The sequence below is a fragment of the Oryza sativa genome, chromosome 2 (assembly GCF_034140825.1).
Source record: "Oryza sativa Japonica Group chromosome 2, ASM3414082v1".
Lineage (NCBI taxonomy): Eukaryota > Viridiplantae > Streptophyta > Magnoliopsida > Poales > Poaceae > Oryza > Oryza sativa.
The window spans coordinates 28250960-28270862 of record NC_089036.1 but is presented as its reverse complement, the minus strand read 5'-3'; the positions used below and the strand labels follow the sequence as shown (position 1 = coordinate 28270862).

At 42.3% G+C, this 19903-nt stretch overlaps 4 protein-coding genes across 8 annotated transcripts; 2 read left to right on the top strand and 2 right to left on the bottom strand.

Moving 5' to 3' along the window:
* The first annotated feature begins 984 nt into the window (after nucleotides 1–984).
* Nucleotides 985–6139, top strand: LOC9272080 (protein REVEILLE 6). 5 transcript variants are annotated; one of them, XM_066307069.1, is made up of 10 exons: nucleotides 1071–1513; nucleotides 2473–2530; nucleotides 2844–2967; nucleotides 3082–3204; nucleotides 3318–3437; nucleotides 3821–3930; nucleotides 4194–4253; nucleotides 4743–4869; nucleotides 5242–5342; nucleotides 5418–6136. In XM_066307069.1, the coding sequence occupies exons 1-9, from the start codon at nucleotides 1353–1355 to the stop codon at nucleotides 5274–5276; spliced, it is 918 nt and encodes a 305-aa protein (XP_066163166.1). In that variant the 5' UTR covers nucleotides 1071–1352; the 3' UTR covers nucleotides 5277–5342; nucleotides 5418–6136. The 5 variants fall into 5 exon arrangements, with proteins under 5 accessions (XP_066163167.1, XP_066163166.1, XP_066163165.1 ...); XM_066307068.1 differs by having other exon boundaries at nucleotides 3315–3437; XM_066307070.1 differs by lacking the exon at nucleotides 4743–4869 and having other exon boundaries at nucleotides 985–1513.
* Nucleotides 6140–7111: 972 nt separating this feature from the next.
* Nucleotides 7112–9174, top strand: LOC4330320 (2-C-methyl-D-erythritol 2,4-cyclodiphosphate synthase, chloroplastic-like). Its single transcript, NM_001416828.1, has 3 exons — nucleotides 7112–7581; nucleotides 7703–7833; nucleotides 8755–9174. Exons 1-3 carry the CDS (start codon nucleotides 7119–7121, stop codon nucleotides 8986–8988), a joined length of 828 nt encoding a protein of 275 aa, NP_001403757.1. The 5' UTR covers nucleotides 7112–7118; the 3' UTR covers nucleotides 8989–9174.
* A 298-nt stretch (nucleotides 9175–9472) lies between these two features.
* On the bottom strand, nucleotides 9473–11687 carry LOC107280019 (pentatricopeptide repeat-containing protein At1g11290, chloroplastic-like). The gene has a single exon (XM_066307301.1). It carries the CDS (start codon nucleotides 11637–11639, stop codon nucleotides 9528–9530), a length of 2112 nt encoding a protein of 703 aa, XP_066163398.1. The 5' UTR covers nucleotides 11640–11687; the 3' UTR covers nucleotides 9473–9527.
* A 151-nt stretch (nucleotides 11688–11838) lies between these two features.
* Nucleotides 11839–18063, bottom strand: LOC4330318 (CAAX prenyl protease 1 homolog). The gene is made up of 14 exons (NM_001416826.1): nucleotides 17832–18063; nucleotides 16847–16994; nucleotides 16637–16721; nucleotides 16465–16560; nucleotides 15384–15449; nucleotides 15117–15215; nucleotides 14857–14970; nucleotides 14537–14647; nucleotides 14381–14443; nucleotides 14207–14299; nucleotides 13042–13155; nucleotides 12759–12830; nucleotides 12610–12675; nucleotides 11839–12361 (listed from the first exon to the last, which is right to left on the bottom strand). Exons 1-14 carry the CDS (start codon nucleotides 17860–17862, stop codon nucleotides 12242–12244), a joined length of 1278 nt encoding a protein of 425 aa, NP_001403755.1. The 5' UTR covers nucleotides 17863–18063; the 3' UTR covers nucleotides 11839–12241.
* Nucleotides 18064–19903: the final 1840 nt, after the last annotated feature.

Genomic DNA, 19903 nt, shown 5'->3' with positions numbered 1-19903 from the left:
TGCCAGCGATCCCTAGTGACCGCCCGAGCTCGGCGACAGACGCACAATGGGATTTGTTTTTTTAATGAATTGAAAAATATTTTCACACCAAATGTTTGATATACTAATATTTTACTAGGCTTCTTTTATTTTTCATGAGATGGTACACATTTTTTACTAGACTTCTTGTCAAGCTGTTAATAGTCAAATCGGCAGCGACGGCTTTTGTATTTAGGTTTTCGATTTGCCTGATGACATCGGTTTGCTATTATGTTGAATGAAGATGATGGTTGATATTTGTTCATTTGTTCTGCATATGCTGGAGTTGGTCAGCGTCGTGGATACGTTCGTCGCTCGCATATATTGTAACATTTTAAGATGTGGAGGCTCTTTATTCTATTTTTTATAACCCTTTTATATCATACCTCGCTTAGTATTAGGCTCGTTCCAATTGCAGCTGCAAATCAACAGCCGAACATGCCCATTTAATATAATCTACCTTGTTCAAGGAAAAAAAATCCCTACAACTACGATAAAAAATCAAACATCATAACTCAATATCTTATAATCTAAAGCTGACCAGCGAGGACAGGTAATGGACGGTAGATATTCCGACTTCACAACAATTATTTAATATCGCAAACAAATAAACTAAATATAAATATAAAAGTTGGAAATGAATTAAAAGAAATATGGATGAAGAAAGTGTTTTTTTTAAACAAAACACGTTGTTTAGCACCTTGATAAGCACATCCACGATGATCTAACTTTAGAACAAAACGTCCCACTCAAAAATTTCAGGCCAATTTTGATGTACCAGTAGGAAGACTGTAGTAGGATAGATACGAAACTGTAGGATATTCACGGACTCACCGATAAACAGGACGACGCAAACGCCTTAGAAAATTTTCGCCCCAAATTTTTGTTTACCCGGTCGTGTCTCACGAACAGCCGCGAGCGCGCGGGGAGCCACATATTGAGAAATGAGTAACCAAAAAAAAAGCTAGCGAGCGAGCAAGCGAAGGAGCGGGCCGAGATCGCGAGCGCGACGCGCGTGAGAGGGACGGGACGGGAGGCAAGTGGGCGGGGGCACAGCACAGCGGTGGTCAGTGGTAAGTGGTGGTCTAGTCTAGTGGCTGGCTGGCGCTCTGCCGCCCGCGCAGCCACAAGCCCCCCCAGCGCACGCCGTCCCCTTCCCCGTTCCCAATCTCTCCGCCTCCCCTCCCCAACCAAACCAAACGCACGGCCACACCGCCGCTGCGCCACCACCCACACACTCCCACCCACCATCACGCCACGCCTGCAGAGCCAGAGACTCTGAGCCGCCGTGCCGACGCCGACGCCTACGCCGAGCGCCCGCACGCTCCGCTCCCATGGTCTCCGCCAACCAGCCGCCGCCCGACGCGGCCGCGGCAGCGGCGGGCTCGGCTGGGGAGGACGCCAGCAAGAAGGTGCGGAAGCCGTACACCATCACCAAGTCGCGCGAGAGCTGGACGGAGCAGGAGCACGACAAGTTCCTTGAGGCCCTCCAGCTGTAAGCAAAATCGCGGAATTGCCGTGCCTTTTTCCTTAATTTCACCCCGTCTTTTGCCACCCAACTCGATGCGTGGTTTTGCTCGGAATTTTGCAATCGTGCGGTCTTTGAGGTGAAGATTGAATGTTTTTCTAGCTCTTGTGATGCGTTAGTTAGGTTCCGATGTTTTTTTGCTGTCTTGTGTATTATTGATATAAAACAGTAGCAAAATAGCTTACTTAACTTGTTTTACGTAAAAAAAACAAAACTTGTTTGTTTGTTCATTTGTTTTTAAATTTGGTCTTGGAGTAGCATATGGAGAGTTTTTTAGTCAGGGGATCTTTTAAAGATTTCTTGTCTGTACTGAGATGAAGCCGTGTTTCAGAATTTCATAAGCTGCTGTTGTGCACAAGGACAATAATCAGTAGTACTGGTACAACCTTTGGGCAAAGAGGAAATCTAAGGATCCAATTTGCAGATTATATTTTTTTGACTAAAATTTGCAGATTATATGAATTGAAATAATAGCACAAATTTACAAACTGAGGTGCTTTGTGTTCATCTAGTGATGCCATTTGTCCGGGTATAGCACCCCCACTGGATATTTTAAGGCCTCAAAGCATTTGCTCTCGTAATTAGCCAAAAGTCACAAATTCACAACTCACAAATTAGTACAGCAGTATCCTGCAGTTCTCTGCTTCGTAGTTTTGGACTTTTGGTGCTATAATACTTGATATTTCTTTGACCTGGTTGAGCACACCTGAATTATTGGACATTTTAGTAATCATAATTACTATGAAATGCTTCCAACGTATTGGTCCCCCTATTTGCATATGATTGCCAATAATGTGTTTTGGCGCACCAAAAACACTGCATTTGTTGCTGTTGAATTCAAGTATCTGTACAAAAGGTTTGATATTCAATTGTAGGACTGTCCTTTTACATCTGATATTCATGTGTAATACCTTGCTTCTTTTCAGCTTTGATCGTGATTGGAAAAAGATAGAAGCTTTTGTTGGATCGAAGACTGTTATTCAGGTGGGCAAATTATAAATGGAAAAGGGGATATCCTCTGGCAAATGAATAAAGGGAATTGTGGCATCAAATTTCGTCACAAACCTAGCAGAACTGAATCCCTGATTTGTTGATATATGTCATATATGTTGACCTATAATAAACAACTAATACACAATGCCTTTTTTTGTGGTGTAATACACAGTGCGTTGGTGCTTGTGTCCATGGGTTCAAATCCCTTTTCTCCACTTCTCACAATAAAATATTTGCAGACATTGCACACGATCAACTCTCCAGTGAAATAATTTTTGTTTACCATCTCAACTTGATTTTGCAGATTAGGAGCCATGCACAGAAGTATTTTTTGAAGGTTCAAAAGAATGGAACAAGTGAGCATGTCCCACCTCCACGACCAAAGCGTAAAGCTGCTCATCCATACCCTCAAAAGGCCTCCAAAAATGGTAGATCCTCATATGCTCATAAGTTCAGCACGCACCCAACACATATATCTTTGATACTAACAGTACCCCCCTCTGCACAAAACATTTACTTCAATATATATTCTCATCTTGCAGAGCCAGGATATACCATAAAGGCAGATTCATCTTCCATGCTTAGGAACTCAGGCATGAATGCCACTGTTTCGTCATGGACACACAATTCTATCCCACCAATTGTAGCCTCATCCATGGTGAAAGGTTTGTTGTCCGTGGTACCTCTTCCTTATAAAAATTCAAATGCAATATCCATCAGTTAATCCTTATCTTCTTTCACTCAGAAGATTTAATCCTTATCTTCTTTCACTCAGAAGATTTAGGTGCTGGAGCAATGGCCCCCAACAATTTTTGCTCTAGCAGTACTGAAGGCCCTGCGAGGGCATGGCAACCTGGTGAAACTAATGATCAGATAAATCAAGTTCCGTCACTCCGCCGTTAGTACCTCTTAAGATTTTTCTTTATATAGTTATCTTTCTGCAGTTTGAGTCATATTGCCCATTTTTATTGTTTCTGTGGCTTCTGTTTTGATCTTCCTCTCTGTGCACTTGTTTTGTTTCAATCTTTATAACACTTGGTTACTTGTTTAGAATAACAATTACCACCAACAAATTACTGATTCTGCTTGAGGTGTTTTAGAACTGAAAAGTAGTGTTACACGACAGCACAGTCCATTCCCAGGTCCTGGCACCTTACAGATATTTTTTTTTTCATAGATTTGATCAGTAACAATATTGAGGTTTCTGTCTTCAACCAATGCTTTATTTACATGATTCAAAATTTCAGACTGGCATTGTTAACTTTTAATCTTTTAATGTAGTTATGCCAGATTTTGCACAAGTATACAGCTTCTTGGGCAGCGTTTTCGATCCAAGCACAAGTGGCCATTTACAGAAACTAAAGGAGATGAATCCAATTGATGTTGAGACGGTATGTGAATCATGGATAAGCTTTGTTCTGCTCAGTTAAAGTATAATTGTACGTGACAAGTCAAGACAACTGAAACATAAGCATAAAGAATGTTCTTTGTGGTACTTCACTCAAGCAATATGTATGCTTTTAGTCAGCATTTTAGATTGTTTTGTTATCTTTGTTGAAACCAACAAAAGGCATATTTAATTCATAATTTCCTTAGCATGCAATTTTCAAACTCGACATTTCAACTGACGTGTGTCCATTTTTCTCCCCTTTAGGCATTGTTGTTAATGAGAAATCTCTCCATCAATTTGACTAGTCCTGATTTTGAAGATCAGGTACGCAGCTCTCCAGCATGCCTCTAGAATTCAGTTTGGCTGTGTACTGCCATTACTTCCTTCAAAAGAAAGAAAAATGCCTTTAGAATTTGGATCATGCTTGTGTATGGTTCACTGCTGTTTGTTTTACAGAAAATGTTCCATGCAACAGAATTCAAGCATTTTCTGTCTGCTGCATTTTCCATACTTGCCTTTTTCTCTGTGATATTTTGTTGACTTCTTGAAACATATGAAAGGTAATGTTAGCACCACATTGTGCATGTGCTGTAGTACGCTAACAGTTATTGTTTACTGTGGTTTGGAGGTAACTAGTTCTGAAAATCCCATAAATGCATGTATGATGAGTATTCGTTTCTGATTTTTAACACCTTCATTTTATCAATATCATAATTTATTTCTTTCATATGGATAAACTAAACATGATTTTAGAAGCAAGTTCATGCCTTATTGGACTTAGGTGTCTGTGTTCACATTCTGTGCTTCTAGCAGGGTTGCCCATTTGCCATGGTTTCTGGTACTGTCTGTGCAGAATGGCTGGAATGTATGGGCAGCTATCAGAAAATGTGTGCAAAGTCACCAAATTTTAGCAAACTTTTGAAACTATCAGAAATTTTTGGTATGTACCAATATCAAATTTTCTCCAGTACAGCAGGTCTTAAGTTCTAGCCCTTCTCTTGTAACACACAATTGAGATGATGTATATAAGCCATAACATTATGAAGCATGAGGGCATCCAAAATAATAATAATAATAATAATAAAAGGTTGATACCATATTGAATTTTCTTTTCAAAAGAGTTACTCACCACTGAAAAAAATAGCTTTCTTTAGTATGTTGGACATGCTGTGCATCATAGCAATTTGAAATAGGATGTCATTTACAAGGCTACACAATTATGGCATTCAGTATGCTTCCATTACCCAATTAGAGCATATGTCTGTTCTTCTGAAAAAAGGAACTAACCTGTGTCCTATGAAATTTATTATAGAAGAAGTTGCTATCTTCATACAGTACCCCGTCTGATGGGCTTGAGCTAGGAAGCACCAGAAGCTCAGTTCTAGCTGATAGACCATTAAGTGCTCCATTCATGTAAGGCCTGCATCCTTTTGTTTTTGTTTTATGTCTATAATTCACAGAGAAATGAGGATCATGCAACAAATACAGGATTAAGGGCGAATAGTGCTGAGAAAGTGTGAGGTCTCTTCCCTGGCCAAACTGGCTAAAAGGTGCTGAGAAGTCTCTCCACCGATAATTTCAGCTCGTCAGTCATTCGGAGCTTGGTGAAGCACTAGGAAGGCACTTTGCAACATTGTATCTCTAGCTAAGCTTCAAGCCTTCAACTGCAGAATGTGTAAGGGTGCAACCGTGTACAGTAGGCTTGCACAGGTGAGATCTGTCTATAGCGGTATAATAGCCTAATTGTGTATATATGTTAGCCCTGAAGCGTGTAGTTTTCCTCACCCAATACCTCGGTCGCCTTGGCGCGCAAATCTTTCTCTAGTTAAAAGGCTGTTCTTAGTAATGGGAAATGGAAAGGAAATTTTGAGTGATGCTGGATTGCTGGTTGCTCCCTTTTTCCTCCATTGAGTTCAGCTGGTGATGGCATTCTCGTTTCTGTCATCTGGCAGAGAAGGCACTACTGCCCCAAGTGACCCATGGCATAGCCAGAAACAGAATGCTCCATCAGTCCATCTGATGAGATATGTGTGAAGAGGTTTCAGCTGAGCTGATTATAGTGCTGTAAAGCGGCTTAGCACTATGTAAATCATGTGTTATGCACCATGTATCATGTATGATCCTTGGAAGTTCTGGATGCAAAAGTGAGTTGTGCACTTGCCATGTAAGTTCTCTATGATGAAAAAGGCCAAGTGTACTATTGTCTATGTATATCATTTCAGTTTTTGCATAACTGCAATCGGTAAGGAGTGAAAGCCTCCGGATACCTACCGGGATTTGAATATTTGATCATGCTAGACTACCCCAATGTGAATGCTACATTTTGTTTGGGTTAAGGGAATTAGTTATTTAACCTTGTTTGGCAACTAATCTAGTTAGTCTAGTAATGCGTTTGGCCGTTTGCCTATCTTCATAAAAATCGATGAGTTTGTTCATCTCACGCTGTTGACTTTCTCTTTTTTTTTCGGGGAGTAGGGTTACTAATCTTGGACTACAAGGGTGTGCTTTAAGTAAGTTTATGATAATTATTTGAGGCCGTAAAGTAAAAAGTGTGGAGTATTTCAGGAAATGCTGATGAATAAAGTTTTTTAAAAAACAAAAATCGCTTAGTAAGCACGCCTATGATAATGGTGCACCGATTGCTTTTTCATCGGTTGAGCTACGACTTGTAAAAGAAAAAATAAAGCAACAAAAATAGTAAAACTTTTATATATGTATTATTTGTGAATTTAAATTCAAGACGGAAAAAAACTGCTTTAAAAAACCCTCACATCAACTATATAATAAAATTTTAGCTGTTGCTGATAAGTTAAAAGAAAAGTATTAAATTGTAAAATAAGTACTACATTCACCTTTTCAATATATAATATCGTTAACTTTTTAATCATTCGTCTTATTAAAAAATTTAAGTAAATATTTTTTATTTGTTACTAAAGGGACTTTAAGTATTATTTATATTTCTAAATTTTGTAAAAAAAATTAAATAAAATGAATGGTAGTTACTTCCTCTGTTTCACAATGTAAGTCATTCTAGCATTTCACACATTCATATTGATATCAATATGAATATGTGAAAAATATGAATATGTGAAATGCTAGAATGACTTACATTGTGAAACGGATGGAGTATATATTAGTAAGAAAAAAAATATAAGAGTGTCCCCGCCCACATCGCATCTCCGGTGCCAGATGCTCGTCTCGCCTTCGCCTTACCGCAAATACTTCGGGGCTTCCGGCGCACGCAAAAAAACCGCAGGTTTTCTTAGCATTCCACAGCCGAAAAAGCCCCCAAACAAAACAGCCAAGCTTGCTCGGTCGCTGCGCGCTATCTCGCCTCGCGACGACGCCATGGCCACCGCCTCCTCACTCTTCCTCGCCTCCCCCGTCGCCACCGCGCCGACAGCCCGCGCCCGGTCCACACCCTCGGCTTCCCCTGCCCGGCCGTCCCTGCGCCTCCGGCGGCCGTCGACGTTGGCCGCGGCCGCGGTCCAGGCCGAGCACCAGCCCGCGGTCGCCGCGGCGCCGAAGCCGCCGGCACTCCCGTTCCGCGTCGGCCACGGCTTCGACCTCCACCGCCTCGAGCCGGGCCTCCCCCTCATCATCGGGGGCATCGACATCCCCCACGACCGCGGCTGCGACGCCCACTCCGACGGTACGGGCGCGGTGGTGGTGGTGGTGGTGGTGGCTATTGTTGCTGCTTGGTTCTCTTCTCTATGTGCTTCCGCTTCCGCTCCTTGACTCGTTCCGTCGCTGGCCTTTCTTTGTGCGCGCAGGGGACGTGCTGCTGCACTGCGTGGTGGACGCGATTCTCGGCGCGCTCGGGCTGCCTGACATCGGGCAGATCTTCCCGGACTCCGACCCCCGTTGGAAGGGCGCCGATTCGTCGGTGTTCATGAGGGAAGCTGTGAGTTTCTCGAGCTCTGGAACCACTTTTCAGTTCATTGTTTTAAGGCAATTCGATTTTGTTTCTGCAAGCATGTTAGACTATTTGTGTGCTATTAGGACTGTTTAGACTTTTAGGAGTCCATGGAATGCTTCACCTAAACAAATTTGCTGAATAAATTTGCAGTTTCAGATATTATTGAATTCTTATGTCTAGTTAACTAGTTTGCCTACTTGAATTAGAGATAGGAAATCAAGTTTGAAGTCTAGACTCCAAACATCCAAAGTGTCTGTACTCGCACTCTCGCAATGCGGTGTGTTGCATTGGTCAAAACTAACGCAAGTCCTCCCCGGAAAAGGAAGAATTTCCCCTTAATGTTGTTGTTGTGGGTGGAGGACAGACAGTTCATTTTTACCATTTTATTTGTTGCATCTGAAAGAATGAAACACCATAAACATCGGCGGCTGCTTCTGTCTTGATTATGTTAGCTCCTGATTGCATAAGGTGCACGTGAGTCTGACTTTCAAATTAGGTCTTGGACTTTTTGTACTCTACCAGGGCAAAAGGTATTCCACGTTTTAGAATTTGAGCAAGGTGCTTATCATGTGCTTGGAATGCTGACTGCATGTTTCCCCTTGGACTTTTGGATGGAAAGTATCCCCATGCTTTAGAATTTCAACTCAACATGTGATCATTTCTCTACATGACCTCATGGAACATTGAGAACTGAAATTAGCTTATTTCCTCTTTGATTTTGCATTAAACAGCATTTGGTCCTGTCTTAGTCATCAGGCAATTGTATAGTGTATTATCCAACTGGCCTGATATTTCGTGTGCACTTTCTCTTTGGTGCTATATCATTAAAGTCAAAACATATGCTAGTTGATGCAGCTTTAGGTGGCTTCATCTGTCTCTGATCATAGTGCAAATGTGCAATTTCAGGTGAAACTGATGCATGAAGCTGGCTATGAGCTGGGGAACCTAGACGCTACATTGATCTTGCAGAAACCCAAAATTAGCCCATTCAAGGAGACAATACGGTCTAACTTGTGTGACTTGCTGGGGGCGGATCCATCCGTCGTCAATCTGAAGGCCAAGACGCACGAGAAAGTCGACAGTCTTGGTGAAAACAGGAGCATAGCTGCTCACACTGTAGTTCTTCTGATGCGGAAATAGGAAAATGGAAGTGTACTACATATTACAGGAATTGAATTGTAACATAGTGAACAAATTGTCCTTATGTAAGTGGTTTATCACTGAAATTTTAGGGCAAAAACAATAAAACCGAGTGCAATGTAAAATTTTATGTGTCCAGATTGTGTCTTGACTGTTTCACAATGAACATTAGAATTTTATGGCAGCAAGATTTTCAGCAACAATTCTGGTGGCATACGGGATCATCATTCATCAGAAGAAATAAAAGTTACTGTTAAACATAGTAAAAGTTTTTTACATCCCAGATTACAGCACAGGTCCGAAACTGAAACCAAAATGCAAATAATTATACCAAGAACACACACAAACAAAGTTTTAACAGGAAGAGCAAAATAGTACAACAAAGCAGCGTCCTCACCTCAGATGCCATTTTGCTTTCAATTTATACTGTTTGTATGCCCAAATCGATATATCGCATGTCACTTTAAGTTAGTACTTTCACACATTAGTAAATTACTAAATTAAAAGAGAGAATCAGTGTATATGAGTATATTGAGACATCAACTAATTACACTCACTAGACTCGATTGATGTACATCACCAGCTACATCTGCCATGTGTTTGTTCATACTGCGCAATACTGCATATATTTGCTCAGAGTCGCCGTGCCTTGTATCTGCTGCCACAAACTTAAAACCTTCGACCCCTCCTACATCTACAAAACTCCACCCCGCTTCCTTTTTCAAGCCAACTCTCTTCATTTCAGTCCTAATCTTTGCAGAGTCCTTCCATCTCCCAACAACGGCATAGACATTTGACAAGGAGACTCTCCATATGTCACTCTCCGGTTCCAAGATTGACAATTCTATAGCAGCTTTTTCTGCAAGATCAATGTTCCCGTAAAGAGAGCAAGCAGCCAGAAGAGGTCCCCAAATGGATGAATTGGGATGAACAGGCATGTTTCTGATAAATTGTTCTGCCTCAGCAAACCTCCCAGATCTTCCAAGTAGATCAACTACAGAAGCATAATGATCCATGCTAGGCTCAATTCTGTAGTCGTTTTTCATGCTTTGAAAGCATCTGTAGCCTTCTGAAACCAAACCAGAATGACTGCAAGCCGATATCAGACTCACAAATGTGATAGCATTGGGTGAACATGTTCCATCATCCTGCAGCTCATTAAAAATCCTTAGAGATGATAGCCCATCTCCATGAATACCATAAGCATTGATCATTGAGTTCCACGAAACAATGTCCTTAATATCCATCTGCTCAAATATCTGCTCAGAGAAATCAATTCTTCCCAACTTAGCATACATACTTATCAGGGCATTGCAGATTGAGACATCATACAAAGATCCAGACTTTATAATGTATCCATGGAGCATCTGCCCTTGCTGCAGTAATCCAGCATTAGAACATGCCTGCACTACGCTCAAGACAGTGACAAAGTCAGGCACAAGTCCATCACCACCATGAAGAATACTAAAAAGCTCCAAGGCTTCATCCACATGATCACTCTTTGCCAGGCATGAGATCATGGTGTTCCACGAAACAATATCCTTAATTTGCATACCTTTGAACACCACATATGCTGCATCAACTTGCTCAAATCTAGCATACATGCCCATCAGGGAGTTTTCGATGCTAATGCTTGGCAAATCATTCATTTTAATCAAGTGCGCATGGATTCCCTTTCCATACTTCAAGGATCCTGAAACAGTGCAGCCAAAAAGAAGCGCAGAAAGAACATCAGAATTAGGGCATACATCTCCTCTCCTCAGGTACAAATCCTCAAAAAGACCTGTGGCCTCCTCAACAAATCCATTCTTAGCATACATTATGATGAGAGAATTCACCACTGAAACATCATTCTCGAGCCCCAAGCGAACAACAAGCGCATGCAATGAACTGAACAATCCTGACTCTCCCATCAAAGAGCACGCCTGAATAACACTCAACATTGTAACGTTGTTGGGAAGGACGTTATCCTCCAGCATCATGACGAACACTTTGAGAGCTTCTGCTAGCATCCCATTAAGCACGCACCCTGAAAGCAGGGCAGTCCAAGAAACCACATCCCTGGAATCCATTCCAAGAAGCAGCTTTTCTGCGCTCACCACATCCCCAACCTTGGCGTACGTATTGACCAACGAGCCAACAACAAACGGGTCACAGCAAAACCCACTTGTCACGAGGTGGCCATGCACCATCCTCCCTAGCCTCGCGACCTTGGCTAGCCCACAAGCCTGAAGGAGAGCGGCCGCCGTGAACTCGTTGGGGCGGAGGCCACCGTCCTCGTCGTCGGCATCCTGGGTCAGCATGTCCATGTAGGCGCGGATGGCGTCCAGGGGCGCGCCGAGGCGGCAGAGAGCGGAGACGAGGGAGGCGCAGGTGGCGGCGTCGCGGCGGGGCATTTCGTCGAGCAGGCGGAGCGCGTCGGAGAGGAGGCCGCATTGGAGGTAGGCGTGCAGGAGAGAGTTCGACGCGGTGAGAGGCTGGGTACGGTCGAGCGCGCCGGACTTGAGGAGGGCAGCGTGGAGCGCGGAGGTGAGCGGCGCATCCCGCCGGTCAGCTGCCCCGCGGAGGAGGCTGACGGGGGTGGGAGCGGTGGTGGCGCGGCGAGGAGGAAGAGGAGGCGGAGGCGACGACGGAGTGGAGAGGGAGAGCATCGGAGCTTGGAGTGAGACTGAGAGCGAGAGCGGCCCAGCAAATGGATTAGAAGTTGAACCGTTCTATACCTTGCTAATTTCTTTGCATACGTACCTACGTGCACCGGCTACGGAGAAAGCAAAGAAATGCAACTTTGGGTGTACCGTGTACAAGATACATCAGTGCATCTGTGGGACTCCGCCGTGCTGCGTGTGCATCTGAACATTTCAATAGCTGATTCACTTCTATTTCTTGTCGAAAGTAGTAGGAGAATACACTGACATGTACTTCCTCCGTTTTACAATGCAAGTCATTCTAGCATTTCCCACATTCATATTAATACATCAATATGAATGTGGAAAATGCTAGAATAACTTACATTGTGAAATGGAAGGAGTATATGTCAATATCTGTAAGCCAATTAATGGAAGGCAAACTATCTTAATCGAGAGCTACATAGTTGCCAACGTTCCCCTGTATGATAAATGTTTGAACGCTTACAGTACTTCTCATGTACTCACACATTCCATTAACATCCCGAACATTGAAACGATTCCATGACACCGTAAGGTAACCCATGGAAGAGTAAAGACTTCGGTGTTTCAGGTGGATCAACTTTCCGTTAGTTTTCCTTTTTGCTGTCTGCGTCTTCAAGAGCAGAGAGCCTTTCAACAAGGGGTGGATGGGAGTAGTGGTAGGCTGAATACCACGGATCTGTGTTCATTGCAGATAAGTTCTCTTCCTGAAATTTGAAAGCAAATTCCAAATTAGGCTATGCAAATTTGCAAGCAGTTTGTGCAGGTGACCAAGGGCAATACGAACAACGAGAACCGACAGTACGATAAGAGAACGCTAATGCGGATGTTCAGTTCAAGTGAATAATGAGCGTGAAAGTACTTTGGGTAACAGAACAAGAATCAGACAGACCTTGCGGTTCAGGTGTCTAGCAATTAGAGTGAGAATAAATCAAAAGGATCTTTCGATGGTTACCTGTAGTTTAACAAGGGCTGCACGGAGCTGAGGAGCATACCCAAGGTTCTTGGCAAAAGCATCAGCCTAGAAATTATATCAAGGTAAGTGCAACTGAAAGTTATAAAGCAGCAGTAGCAGAAACTTTGAAGGGAAATAGAAAAATGAACCTGAAATTCAAATGCCCGACTGACAAGGTTCAGACAAAAACTCAGAAGGTGCTGGACAGGTATTATAGTGTGCTACAATCAAGCAACGGACATGTCAATCAAGTTGTAACTTGTAATAGAGCAATACTAGAAATCCACCAAAAAATGCAAGCCACTGCAAACTTAAATGAAAAATTACAATACCTGTAGTACTATTTTCACAGTACAAGCAGGTAGTTGTGCTAGGGAAAGACTTTGTATATCTAAGGAAGAAAATATTCTTCACAAATATGAGTAAACATACCTGAAATATGATCAGCCCAATTATTACAGGCTGATCCTCGAAACCAAAACTTTCAAAAAGGTCTTTGGAGTTCCTTACTAGCGTATATCCTCCAAATTGTAGGAACATAAGGAGCTGCATAAAAAGGAGACGAAGTGAAAAAACTCTCAACACACAAAAGAAGATTTATCTGTTTTTTTTCCTTCTTTGTACTAAAAAGCAGCAGTACTCTCCAGCAACAGATGCAAAGGGACTGTATCACAGATTCAATTTCGAAAAAGAACCATTAATCCTACTTACATGCTAAACACTGTTTATTTGCTCTGGATATTGAATAGTAACTTTTTCTGCTAACCTTATGCCAAGGTTTGTTTTGTTAAATAGTCATCCATCTAAGGAAATGGCATGCTTAGCATAACCTAGTAGCCACTCATCAGTCATCACACATCATATCCATCATAGAAGCAGGCATGTCAAACACAGTACAAAAAAAGGGGCCAGGCGGGTCCAACTGGAAAAACCCAGGACCAGATCCTAGTTTGGTTCGGTCAGAAAAAAAGAAAGTTATGGTAAAAATAGGGGAAATAGTTTTTTGAGTCAAACCAAACTTGGGTCCCATCTCACAAGTATGTTGGGCTTCTAGCCAAATGGATTGAGCTAAATATTATTCTTTGGCGATATTATGCATATTTGAAAAAAAGTGTATTAGTTGCGGGATCAGACTTAAAATACGTTTGAATATAATATTTTTGACAATTCACCAATTGGACCGGGTAGACCAGTAAAACCAAGTACCAGCAGAGTGACCAGTTAAGCACCAGTCAGGATTTTCATGCTATGGTCATGCAGTATTTACTTTGAACAAACAGGGAAGTCACTTTTCTTAATAGTAAATTCTTTACCAGAAACAATATTGAAATTAGCTACCCTGTCCTAGTGATCAAATGCTTGCATTTATGCACTTTTCTTATCTGTAACCAAAACAATAGTTCTCATTCATGCATTACATGATACAATGATAAAGTTGGGGGGAGGGGCACAAAAATGCTGCATGTCCTTTTAGGAGAACCAACGGGACATTTCGGATTACATACACATTTTTTATCCCAGAAGTACACAAATACTATATCAACAAAATAGATGAACAATTGTTATGCAAAGTTTATCATGGCATCAAAGAGAATACCTGGACAGCTACAAAGGAATACACAGTGTGGTTGAGTTTCCAGTGCCCAAGTTCATGTGCAATAACAGAAACTATTTCATCCTCACTACTACACTGAAACCGACAAAAGGATCCAGGTGAGTTTCATGCATGTAATTCAAAATTATAATGAAACTAAACAACTTAGCATATAACCTGCTGAATCAACGTGTCATAGAGAACAATGCGCTTGTTCTTGAAAAACCCATACATGTAAGCCTGAAAGAAAATTGTCAGTTCAAAGCACACAGAAAATTACAAACTATCAGTTATCAATGAACCACAACCCTGAAGGTAGAGTAATCAACATACATTACTGTGGCTTGATCTGGTAGACCCATCCACCACGAAAAGCTTTTTCAATGGAAAACTGAGTGAAGCTGCTAATTTCTCTATTTTCTCTCTGAGTACTCCTTCTGGAAGCTGTTAAAATATGTGCAACCATATCTAGTTATACCTCAAAAGAGCTTTTGCCATCCGTACGGCTTATTAATAGGTCAACGTAGTTCAATAACATGGGACACGAATTAGAAGATGCACAATGGATGCATGTACCTTTCTCACACAAAAAACAGACAAGTGAACTAATTACAGCATACTAGGTATGCTCTACAACAGAAAAAGATACTAACCGGAGTGAATTTGTTGAACAGAGGTGCTATCACGATGGGGTATATTGTCATCATCACAAGAGATAATGCAAACATAAAACCCCATAGATATATTGCCAGGTAGGGCCCTCCATTCTGAAGCACAGAGAAATAAACTAATCAGTTCACACACTTCTACGAGTTTGTGGTATTCGGGCCCAGATCCCGCAAAAAACAGGTAAGCCTGTTCTCCAGATACTAGCCAACAATGAAGAAGTGTGTGGTAGAAAGACAGGAGATACCTGTACTATGATGATAATAGCAGCCACAATAGGAGGTCCAAGTAAGATGGATAGCAAAATCCCTTTGATCATGTCCCTAATGAAGAGCCAAATAGTTTGCTGAAAAAAGTCCAAAGCTAGAGGTTCAGAATAAATATGTTGGGGATTAGAACATAGCAAATTCATAAGCCAAGATACTTTTGTACTTCACTAATCTTGCAGGTGAACACCATTCAAATGTTAAAACATATAATAACTGAGGTGCTAAAATTGAGAACACAAACATACCTTGTTAAAACCATGTTTAGCTTCAATAACAAATGTTGAATAAAGAGAGAATGGTAAGTCTGTGATCTGCATTGCATGAAGTATGTATCAGTGTTTCACATCAAATAGTGGAGTTGGCATGTTTTAGCTGATGGCTTGCAAAAGAAGTTGATTCACCATAAGAGAACACTATGCCAAAGTTCTAGTAGATGTAGACCTAAACAATCAATATCAGTATGCAACTATGAACATAGGTGTAGATTAACATGTAAAAGTCACTGGATGTACTCAACAGAAAAGGGCAAAAGGATGATTACTCTTATCCAAGGTAATAAATAGTGTATAGCGGGTTGTTAGCGGATTAGTGTCTGTGTAGCGGATTGCGGATAGCGGGCGCTATTGCGGACGCTAAGTTCCAATAGCAAATATAAGAAAATAACCATAAATATATCAATATTAACATCAAATTCATACATTTTTAATTACTCCTATATTTCATAACATAAAAAGTATGAAATAACATATAGATATATAAGATAAATAAGATAAACAATGTAAAGTTCTACAATCCATAAATGAAGAACAACATTTAAGCGTTATAATGGTCCAACAAAGTCAATAGCGGGCTGTTATAGCGGTCGCGAAGCGCTATATTTGAGATAAGACTCTTATCTCAAATATCCTGATCTTGATACATGCAAATTTAAGAAAATACAGGCAACTTTTGCCACTATTTTTCAAGTTGAAAAATGGTCCAGTCAGAGAAGAACTAGAGTGGCTGTTCATGTCTGTCAGGGCCAAAAGCAGAATAGGGAAATGCATGTCAATAGTTTCATAGGTGTCACTATGCTATGCGCTTCAGTCCTGACTAATAATAACTTTTGATGCAGTAACTAACGACATAGACAATCCAGCAACCACCATTTGTGTTAAACTAAAGCTAGCGATTGTCAATCATGGAAAGCTAAGGCTTCAGTTTATACCTAACTCAATGTGCTGGAAGACAACTGGAAGCTAATTTAATTTTGAATGCAATGAAGGTAAAAATATATGTGCAATAAACATATAAGATGCTTGGCAGGTACAAGTAATTATTCTATACCTGTGACCAAATCATGACACCTGCTAAGAATGCAAGAGTGTGTAGTATCTCATTTTCAGCATTTAGGCCAGCATTGGTTGCTAGCTCTCCAGATTTCTACAAAAGAAGGCTAATCACAACAAAATACTTGCATAAAGAGTTTACAGAGGCAAGCTGATTGATTTTGTTTTACCTTCCAAACCCAGGGAAGAACTCTATAGTACAGAATTGTGGTATCCATTAATATAGTTACAGCTTCATGGATAAAATGGAATTTGCTGTAACATGAGCATAAATGTCAACACACAAAATCCAAAAAATTGGCAGTCTGAATTACTTTAGAACGATTGCAGTAAAATGAATAATGTAAGGTTGCAAAAGGTGAGAGCAGTATTACACATACCTTTTATCAAGGCTATAAGCTCTGGAGCGCTCAAACTTTTCACCACTAATTACTCCTACCAGGGGTTTTGGCAGTGTTGGCAACTTAAGGGCTCTATGCTGACGGATGTCAAGATATGTCTCAAATATATACATGAGAATCATAAAGCCTGCAAAACGAATACAAATTTTTAAAAAATTATTTCATCATATACAATATCCAGTGTTGAATGTAAATATATACCATGACCTGACTTCACTCGAGAGGCATGAGTCTTAGCTAACATATGCAAGTCACAGATCCTATTACAAGTAACTTCTTTTCAGAATAGATATTGCCATCTTAAACTCATAAATCACCACAAACTCTACAAATATTGCATCCTACTGCATGATAGAGAGTGTTGCAACACAACAAAAATACAGAAATTCAACCCTCATGATCAATTAAGCCAAGATGACTTCGCAGCTCTATCGCACATCTCCACTCTAACTACACTCAATCACAGACGGTCTTCACTGTATTTATTAAGAACAAAAGCGTCTGTGCCATACATTTTCACTTCACCGGTTCCTATAATCACATCATTGAATGATGGGCACTCAGCAAATCATCAACACAAAAGCAAACCAGTATACTAGGAACAGCTAATCACGAACAACATAAAACATGGCATCGATACCGACATTCAGCAACTTCATTGCATCAGCGCCAAGGCCCTTCTCCCCCAGCGCCAACGCCATCGCCAATCGCATTAAGCTCCCTCGACTCAACTTAGATTAATCCACCCTACCCGCTACCACCAAGCCGCCACGCCCAATCGCCACCACAGCACGAGCAAATCGAGCCGGAGATTAAAAACCCAAGCGCCCACCCAAAAACCCTAGGGTTTACGCACGGATCCCCCGTTCCAACCGAAACCCGACGCCATCCCCACACAGATCAGCGATCAAGGCGAGCGTACCACCGCACCAAACGAGAGATGGGGGAGGCGAGGAAATCTTACACAGCACGGCCTCCAGGTAAGGAAGCGCCATTGGAGCAGGATGGGTGGCGGAGGAGGCGCTCCGGGAATCGCTAGGCGGCGGGAGACGGGGGAGAGGAGGACTGGGGGAGGCACGGGCCGGGCCGGGGACAGAAGGACCAGAAGAGGGGGAGGGAGGGAATAACAGAGGGGCTGCGTGAGCGTGATGATGCGGAAAGGGTCGGGAGTGGGGGATACTTTGCTCGATTCCGTTGCTCGGACCTCGGAGAGCCGGACTGGGGAGGAAGGTATAGGAAAAAAGTACGCCGAAGATCTCTTAACTTGTCATTGAGTTATAAAATCGTCATTAAACCACGAAACCAGATATAACGCATTTCTCAACTTACAAAACCAGTGTAAACTCTGGTTTTATCCGACGTGACAGCTGACTCAGCATGCGATCCACGTGGGCCCACACGTCAGCCTCTTATTCCCCTCCCCTCTCCACATCTCTTCCTCTCTCCTCTCCTCTCCACGGGAGGCGGTGGGGGAGCAACTATGTACGGGCGGCAGCCGAGGGGAGCAGCTGGTCGCCGGTGGCGGGCACAGACGACGGGGGAGGAGCTATGCGCGGGCCGCCGTCGCGGGAGGAGCTGCACGCGGGCGGTGGGGGAGGAGCGGCGAGGGAGCAGCTGGGTGCGGGTGGTGGGTCCCACTTCCTCCGCCCATGGCGAGGGGATAGCGTGGCGAGCCGCCGCCTATGCAAGGAAGCCGTCGAGGTTGGAGGGCGGTGCAAAGGACAGCGGAGACAGGGTGCGGAGGACGGCGACAGCGAATGTGGTGAGGGACGGCGGCGCGAAGATGGAGGAGACGAGGAAGAGGAAGAAGTGGTGCGCGTCCTCCTCCTCCTCCTCCTCCTAGAACCTATCACCATCGTCATCGCCGTCCGCCATCACCCCGTTCCGCGCCGCCGACTTCGCACGTTGCTGCTCCGCCCACCATTGCCCCACTTCGCCTGCCTGCTCTGCCTGACGCCGCCCCGCTGGCTTTGCGCGTCATCGTCCCACTCCTCCTCCTCGAACTTGTCGCTATCGCCATCCTCATCCGCCATCACCCCGCTCCGCGCCGCTGGCTTCGCGCGTTGTCGCTCCGCCACCATCGCCCCACTTTGCCTGCCTACTCTGTCCGCTGCCGCCCCGCTGACTTCGCATGTCATCGTCCCACTCCTCCTGCCTGCTCCGCTCGCGGCCACCCAACTTCGCCCCACCTGTCTTCTCTGCACATACAAAACTATATTAAGGACAAATCTCCTAACCTCACACCAATCCCAAAATGCAAAAACAAAACCCCTAATTTATAGTGTATTAATGCTTATTAATGCGATAGGAGCTATAGGTTTTAAAAACACCTCGTAAAACTGTCTATTTGACATTAGGGCAGCCACAATAAGCCAATAAAAAGGATTATAAGGCTGAAAAGATTTCTTTGGTTGGCTATATATATATTATGGCAATAGACCATAAATAATAAATATAAAAAGTAACCATAAGCTTATGGCCCAAACACAAGCAATAAAATAATACAGTATACACACACTGAAAAATAGAACCAAACAAGAGGAGAGAAGCAGTCAGTGCTTGATACAAATTATTTTTTTACGTTGCACCAGCTATAAACATTGTGAAATGTTCTAGACCATTTTTTCAAGCAAGTGAATCCTAGCTTAAGAGCGTGTTAATCTTATACAAATTAAGAATGCTCTTAACTTTTTTTTTTCAAAATTTTGACTATCAGCTTTCTATTAGATCCAAATGGTACTTTCTCCGTTTCACAATGTAAGTCATTCTAGCATTTCCTACATTCATATTGATGTTAATGAATCTAGCTAGATATATATGTCTAGATTCATTAACATTAATACGAATGTGGGAAATGCTAAAATGACTTACATTGTGAAACGGATGGAGTACTATCTAACAAAATTATTATATCGTTAAAATAATTATAATGAAAAAAACACTCATATAATTCTTATGCCTTAAAAGGAGCTATTGATGGTTAAAGTTTAAAAATTTTGAATGAATAAAGTCTAACAGTGTCATGTTTAAATACAA